General features: G+C 35.3%; 1 protein-coding gene and 1 pseudogene across 1 annotated transcript; one reads left to right on the top strand and one right to left on the bottom strand.

Annotated features, from left to right (window-relative positions):
- The first annotated feature begins 723 nt into the window (after positions 1-723).
- On the top strand, positions 724-4221 carry LOC120092212 (epoxide hydrolase 3-like; annotated as a pseudogene).
- Positions 4222-4829: 608 nt separating this feature from the next.
- U1A (spliceosomal protein U1A) lies at positions 4830-8312 on the bottom strand. Its single transcript, XM_039050450.2, has 5 exons — positions 8021-8312; positions 7758-7930; positions 6891-6984; positions 6259-6344; positions 4830-5451 (listed from the first exon to the last, which is right to left on the bottom strand). The coding sequence occupies exons 1-5, from the start codon at positions 8106-8108 to the stop codon at positions 5164-5166; spliced, it is 729 nt and encodes a 242-aa protein (XP_038906378.1). The 5' UTR covers positions 8109-8312; the 3' UTR covers positions 4830-5163.
- Positions 8313-8604: the final 292 nt, after the last annotated feature.

Below are 8604 nucleotides of genomic sequence, written 5' to 3' on the forward strand. Positions count from 1 at the left end.
GCATCCAGTAGGAGAATCTTTGCCCCAAGGCAGAGGCTAGGACTTACTTGCAAAGTCTGAGTGACCTTGTTGCTCGATTTAAACTTCAGCTGGGAGGCCGGACGAGCCGTTGCCAGACTAATTCCTTGATTTTCCTGAGACCCAGAGGCATGAGGTAGTCCATGTCGACACGGTAGAGGAGCAGGAACCACTTCCTGGAAATTCATGCCCAGGTATGACTTTGGAGTTTTTAGTTTCTAAACTTGCCAATAGTACTTCTCGGTTTCAGCAGGATACAAAGAATTTTCAGCAAGATTTTCAAGTTCGGCTGCAAGCATTGATCACCCATGTTGCCCAGCTAAACAAGGTCATGCAGAAACTGGAGAGCACATCAGAGCAGCCCATCGTCTATACCTCAGAGGTCGAGTTCTTTGCGGAGTACTACTACTCCAGTAATTGGCCAATGTAATTTATATCAGCAATTGGCCGAGTTCATATCAGCAACAACAAAGCCATCGTGTCATCAAAGGTAGGTACAATCAGCTGCTGAATGGGTAAAGTAATTGCCTAACAAAATTGGTTAGGAAAAGATTCTGATTGATAAAGGACCACCTCTACCTTTGTGCCATCTATAATCCTCAATATTCTTTTATTCTTTATTCCTTGCCCTCCTTAATCTAGGGCTCACTCTTGTATAAATTAAGCTTGGTTAAAGGTATAATATCATAGAATTTCGTGAGCAATTCTTTTCTTCAACCATATCCTTATTTTGTCTTCCTTAAATGTTCAGGCCTAATAGAATCAAGGCATTGGTGAATCTCAACGTTCATTTCCTCCCTAGAAATCCTGCCATTTCTTTTGTTCAAGGTTTTAAAATTGTATTAGGTGATGATTTCTACATTTGCAGGTTTTAGGTTATCTATTTCAACCCTTTGATTTCAAACTTCTGTTTCTTCCCAATCTCTCTTCTTTTTGTCTCCTTTGATTTCAAACTTCTGTTTCTTCACACTCTCTCTTCTTTTTGTCTTTATATCTATTGATTCTATTACAACTTCAACTCTAAGGGTGTGTTTGTATTTAATTTTTGGGGAAAAAAAGGTCATGTTAGGAAAAAAAACTTGTATGTTAGACAACTACTTAAAATAGCGGTTATGAAATAAGTTGATTTGAAAGAGAAACATTTGAAATCCATTTTTTTAAATAAAAAAAATTAAGTATTTGATGGTTAATTTCTCCCTAATTTGCAATGGATTATGCTTCAAACATTCCTTAATCTATACAAACTTAAGACTAATAAAGCCCATTTGTCCTCCTTGTGAGATTTCTCTCTTTAATTCGTTAACTTATTGATGAGGAGAATTATAGAATAATTAGAATATTCGAATTAGTATTTAATTTATGTTCTAAAATAGAAAGGAGATAAAAACAAACATAAGAACATAAGAGAGAAATGGAGAGAAGAAAGTAGAGAACATATATATTATGCTCAATTGAGGTATGTTTTCAAATAATCTCGACAACCTCTATTTATAGGGTTGTGAGAATGTTGGTTATAAGAATGAAACATAAAGGGGATAAGATAATTATGAGAATTAATTGGAGAGATTAATTGATGAATTTTTACCTATGGGGGTTATGCATGGACATCTACATAATTATCATATTTATAATAATTTAGTTATTAATTTAAATTAATTAGTATTTAATTAGTATTCTAGAATTAATTAATTAATTGTTTGATTTTCTTATAAGGTTACAAATAGCCAGTATTAAATTGTAATCGGGAAACTTTTTTATCATCATTTTAAAATAGAACATATACATTTCCTGCTGCATCACTTAATTATTTAGATGGTCTCATTTGATTGATTCTCAAAGTCTTTCATTGAACTAGAAAATTTGACTTTCATGTAAACAGCAGAAACTCAAATGAATTGGTTGCAATTCATGCAATCATGGTTAGGGGTGAGCATGATAGACTGAAAAAATTGACCCGACTGACTCAAATCGGCCGAAATCAAGTTAGACAGTCGGAAATCAATGAACTTCGGTCAATGTCGGTTTATGTTTTTTTGAACCGACGTGAAAGTTGGTCGGTTCAGGTGTTCGGTCGAGTCTCGACCCGACCCGACCGATTTAGTATTAAAAAAAAACTAATGAGGCATGGTATAAATTGTTTATGAGTGCTAGGGTTCATCTTCATCGTGATTTCGTTGCAGCTGTACGTGTCCGTCCTTCTCTTCACTCTTCAGAGTTCAGTCGTCCGTGTCCGTTCGACGTCCATCGATTGTTGCAGCCCAGCCCATCGACAGTCGTTCGTCCATCGTCCATCCATCGATCTTCAATCGTCTGTCCGACATTGCAGGTGCAACCCAGCCAGCGTTGCAGGTGCAGCCCGGCTCCATCGTTCACCATCTCATCATTCACCGTCCCATCGTTCATCATTCATCATTCACCATCCCCTGTTCACTCTTCAGCTGTCAACAGTCAGCCTACCCTCGGTAAGGCTGATATAATTTGAGTTTTTGTTACTTTGAGACTTGAGTTTTTGTAAGACTGAAATACTAAATAGTAAATTAATTTTATTACTTTGAGTTTTTGTAAGACTAAAGAATAAATCAATTTTCCGTTGGGTCTAAAATTATTATGTAAAAATTATGAATTATGTGATACTGACATGGTGTGGTTCAGCTACATAGATTCAATGGATATGGAGTTTGATGAAATTGCAACTGATACTTCAGAAAATGAACGAGCTGTAGAAACGGATGCCAATACAAATATCGTTGATGTTGATTCAGCAAATGAGACATCAGATGTTCCAAATCTACCAAAAAGAAGGAATGTTGTGAAAAAATCCATGGTTTTGGATCATTTTCAGTGGCTAAAAGGTGATCCTAAAGGCCCTCATGTAAATACTATGGAGTGTCTATGCATATCATTCTAAACATAATAGGACTATGAAGAATCATTTGGAAAATTGTAAAAAATACCCTTACCAGAAAAGAGAGATCCAACCCAAATAACATTAGCTTTCAAAACTAAAGACAAAGACAATGTTGGGGATAATACTTCAACTTGTATGTGAGTCATATAATTTAGAGAGTTGTCGGGAAGCGTTGGTTGAAATGGTAATTGTTGACGAATTGTCATTCAAGTTCAACTTGTATGTGAGTCATATAATTTAGAGAGTTATCGAGAAACGTTGGTTAAAATGGTAATTGTTGACGAATTGTCATTTAAGTTGGAAGCCAATGTTAAGAATGAAGGTGATTTTGACATATTTCAATGGTGGAAGATGAACAATCATCAATTTGAGATTCTTATTCGTTAAATAATTTAACTACTAATTAACGTTTGCTTTTTTACTACAATAGATAGGGGATAAATAATTAACTATTAATTAATGTTAAATAACTTGAATTCTAGCTGTTAATAATCAAACCGTATATTATATACTGTTATATATATACTATATATATTTTTATACTCATAGACCAAATATATATTTACAAACCTACATTTATATAACTCATATATTTGCACAATCTAAATATAGATTACATGTTCACCCCTACTCATGGTATCTAAAACAAAACTAAAGGCATAGATTAATTATTTGTAACCGGCACCAGGAGAGGCTGAAGAGGAATTTGCCTCCATTGACACAACTGACTTATTAAAGAGACTTCTCTGTTGTAGAAGTCCAAATCCTCCAATATTGCCTAAAGAGTTTGGAATTCGTTCTATCCCATCTCCACAAAACCTTCCTTCTTGGCTGACACAGGAAGATATCAACTATTTTGCCAAATTTAAGCACACAGGCTTCACTTGAGGATTGAACTACTATCGAGCTCTCGACTTGTATGTCGTAGTTACATCTAATGTAGCCATTCATATTTTCTATTACAACTTCAATATAATTGTTCCATACTTTTCATAAATGGTTGTTTGGATGTATGCATCAAAAGGTGTGGAACTTTGATGTCTGTTGCAGAACTTGGGAGCTAACTGCATTGTGGACGGAAGTACAGGTCCGAGTGCCGGTGAAGTTCATCGTCGGGGATTTGGATCTAGTTTACCAATTTCCTAGGAGCCAAGGAATATATCCACAATGGCAGATTCAAGACAGACGTGCCGTTTGTGGAGGTAGTAGTAATGGAAGATACTGCCCACTTCATCAACCAAGAAAGGCCACATGAAATCAATACTCACATCCACGACTTTATCAAGAAATTCTGAACTTCAATCCCACTCTCCATTGCTGTTACTTTCTGTTTATTGGGACTTTGAATTTCTCGTAGTTTGAGTTGTATCCAACTTGTCCTTTCTTTTTTCAGAGACTTTGAATAATAAAGGTAAGGGAAAGCAAAATCCTTCGAGTATGGTTCATAGTTGAACAGTTTCATTGTTACAAGCAATGCCTTTCGGCACTTTTCTTTTGAATACTAATAATAGGAATTTCTTTATAGCAATATACCGAATTTATCATCGCATTTGTTTTTATTCAGACTTAATTTATAACAAAATATACCAAAGGAATCCCCAACAGCAACCTCCTGTACATGTTTTCAACTTTTGTTCACCATGACATCCAAAACTAACTAATTTGTTCATACAAACATTTTTCTCCCAGCTAGCTCTTGGTCAGATATAATGAATATATCAATCAGACTCGAATTTGCTTTGCCGTATAAGTAATCTGACATAATAGCCAAAATTCAGTTCAAGAATTAAGCTGTACTTACTGGAATATCTCCCTCAACACTTCAGCAGTATCTCATTTTGCTTGCATTGCACTGTGTTGTATCCTGTAGAACTTGCTGTTCGGTAAAATAAAGTCTAGCAAATTAGGTCTCAACATCATCAGCTCTTCAATCTCGTAGTTATAAAAGCTTTAGTCTATTTTACAGCACAAGTAGAAGGAAATACTACTATGAAAATGAGAACAAAATGTGATGATGAAAATCAAACTTTACTATGAGTTCAAGGATAAACATGGCAACCGGGATCTGAGATCTCTTCCATTTCTGCTTAAGATAGATCTGATTGTATCAATTAGGTCACGGTGGAGTAGAATTTCCAGCAAGCACGAGATGGCAGTATTCTACAAACAATCTCCTGTACTAAGCATCGAATAATAGCAGGTGGCTTTCCATATAGTGAAGACCAAGATTCACTATCCTATTTCTTTGCATAGGTTATCAACATCGAATTTTGTGGGTTCATCTTGAAACCTTGTAGTGCTTGCATGGCAACTGTTGATTGTACCTCATCACCATATTCTACAAATGCAATACCTGGCTTTGCTTCAACCATACGAACCTCCTTGAAACCAGGATATTGACAGAAAAGCATCTGTAGCATCATTGGAGTCGTCTCGTGGGGAAGATTTTGTACAAACAAAATGCTATTGGGCGGGGCAGGTGCTTCTGGTACCATAACACCGCCTGAATAAGGTACTTGAGAGTGCTGCACCATTTTCAGAAGAGGGAAAAGAATGAGTGTCCGTTAGCAATATATACTTTCCAATAAATAAAAATAATTCAGTACCAAAATATTCAGATGATGAAAGTCAACAAAGATGTGCCGACTTAAAACGCTCTATCAATGGATAAAAGACATACTAGAGTACATCCACTCATGCAGACACCACTCACCAAATCCCAGAAATTAGAGCGGTGCAAATTTGCATCATGGCAAAGGGTTCTTTAACAAGCATGATATATGAAATGACCAAAGTGATGAATGCAAATAAACCCCAATATATGTTTTTTCTTTTTTTGTTTTCTATATGTACGTTTCTCTCTCTGAGCAAGAAATTAAAAGGGCAGATAAAATCCAAATGAATAACTAAAATTGACTATGGACTCACTACCTGAGAGGGAGTTAGAGAACGAAGTGCTTCCTATTTCATAGAGTACCATACAGATTAGTGAAAAAACTGAGAAATCAGACAGGACGAGAGAGCATCATTTTTAATAAGCAAAATTAGTCTCAAGAAGTGAAGTTCTGTCACTTATTACATTGTACTATTCTTGTTCTTTATGATCTTATAGTTTACATTTACAATCATGTCAATAAAACACTTGGAATACATTTTCTAACAGATGAACATATAACATCTTAACTGACTTCGTTGGAGAATCAAACTATGGTATCTAAGGCTCAAATCTGAAGTTAGAGATGGAACTACTTTGGAAAACCACCATGCAAAGGAATGCAAATTTATAGAATATGCCAAAGACTAACGTTTAGGAATTAAATAGAGATACTTACCACTGTTGCACCATATGCTCCAGCGAAAGCAGGATTCAGACCCATCCCAGCTTGATTAGCATCATGCTGCTCTTTCTTCTTCCTCCCTGCCACATCAAGAGCATGGATAGATTTTGATCAAATACTGCTACATAAACAATGAGACAAAATTTTCCTCCATATCGAGAGAAAGGAATTACAAGATAAACATAAACCAAGTCTTCGAGGTACTTGGACCCACTCTCTCTTGATAATTCTATCCTAAATCACTCACTATAATATTACTTGCCTTCCTCATTTTCCTAACCTCTATTTATAACCAAATTCCATAAGATACTCTCCTATTTAATGATTAGTACACCATTATAATAGTCTAATAGCATTTCTATCAATTTCTTCCACAAGAACGCTGGTTTTTAATAATTTCTTTTGCAGTAATTGAACATTACACTTCTGCAGTAAGTAAAAGAAATAAAGTAAGACTTAAAAGCTTGTAAAGAATCGTTTCACATTGACAATACATAAAACAAAATAAAGTAAAAATCTAGAACACTCAAATATTGGATCAAATGCTGAAGCAAATCTTCATTTACCAAACTGTTCAAACATATTCAAATTTAAACTGTCAAATAGAAAATGAAGACAAATTATACCCTTTTCCTCATGCCTCTTTCGTTTCTCCCGAGGAACAAATGTACCGTCAGACTTTGCAATTATATCTGATTTTGTCTTTGCATATTGTATTCTCTACATGATTGCAAAGCAACATTCCTTAGCTTCATATTACACCATACTCCCACAAAAAACTTTGTCCAGTTAACAATAGAAGAATAATAGAACAGAGCAATAAATGATATATAAAGTTGCCTGCACTTTATACCATGGCAAAATAGATATAGCCTACGGAACATTTTCATACATGCAAAGAAAATATGGATATTAGCCACCAGATCTACAAACAAGAAATGCTTAACAGATATAGAACTTTCAAAAGATTTACAAAAGACATGTTTGACAACCATTTGATGTGCGTTAAAATAGTAAGAACTAATGTTATAAAGAATAGGTGAAGTAAATTCAAACGCCTGCAAGGTGATATATTTAAGAAGTAAACATTTCAAGATCAACTGTTCAAGGCATATTCTATTCCATGCGTGATCATTCAAACAATAGTGGTTCTTTAACCTCTCTGGAATGATATCAGCTACGAAAATTCATTGTAGATGTAGACCAGACTATCAGTTAGGCAATAATCAGCTAAACCAGATTATTTAACAGCCATGTGTAAGTAAATCTCAACTGTCGATGCAGTATAATTCAAACACAATTCTTATTTCGTTGCTCAGAAGAATATATCAGCACTTTCTTATTCGCCACTGTGGCTTTATTTAGTTTAAGTGCTCATACGAATAATAACCATCTTTTCACAACAAGATTTAAGTCCAGCCTTCATCTTCACCTCGAATTTAACAAAAGAACATTAAAACTCTCGAAATTGGAAACGGAAGCAAGCGCATTACCATAGGCTTATCATAGAAAGGAAAACCCTGCATCTGTCTAAGCGCATTAGTTGCAGAAGATACTTCTTCGAACACAACCCAAGCTTGTCCCTTGTGCTTCAAGGTCTTGAAAGCTAACACTTCCAGAATCTTCCCGAACTGCGAGAACACCGCGTTCAGCGACTTCTTCAGTTCTGCTCCACCAAGGAGTAAACAATAAAAATAATCATAACATAATTCAGAGCATTAAAGAAGTTTCTCCATCCCCCCTCCCTCAAGAATACCTTCCAGCTTGATTTTCTCGTTGAGATTGTTAATGTATATGGTCATGTTCGGAGGAACTTCGTTGCCAGTGCTGTTGACCTCCGCCATTTCTTTCGCCTCCGTCCGCCAACTAGAAATGCTCAAATGGAAAAGCGAATAACGTTGAAATGAAGCAACGACGTCTCTGTCTGATACATGCAATGCCACTCCGCTCGAAGAGGTCTGGCCGGTCCGGCAGTGACTGAAAATGAAAGCCCTAACTTCGGATGAAGATGAAGAAGCAGTAGCCTGCTGGTGATTGTGGGCTTGAACTGTTCCGAATTTCCCTTATTGGGCTTCTTTTTTGGGCCTACACCAAATACATGGACAAATATCTAAATTAAAAATATGTTTATTTTCAAAAATAGAAAAATACAAAAAACTAAAATTCAGACTGTAGATACAAATATAAAGTATGTAACTGTGTACGTTAACCTAAAAACTAAAATAAATTAAAATGAAATCAAGGAAAAATCATAATTTATTTGTAAAAATATAGAAATATCAATAATTAAAATCCACACTAATACAAGGTCGGTACATTATCACATTTAAATGGTAATAT

The sequence above is a fragment of the Benincasa hispida genome, chromosome 11 (assembly GCF_027475165.1).
Source record: "Benincasa hispida cultivar pf3 chromosome 11, pf3_genome.v1.1, whole genome shotgun sequence".
Lineage (NCBI taxonomy): Eukaryota > Viridiplantae > Streptophyta > Magnoliopsida > Cucurbitales > Cucurbitaceae > Benincasa > Benincasa hispida.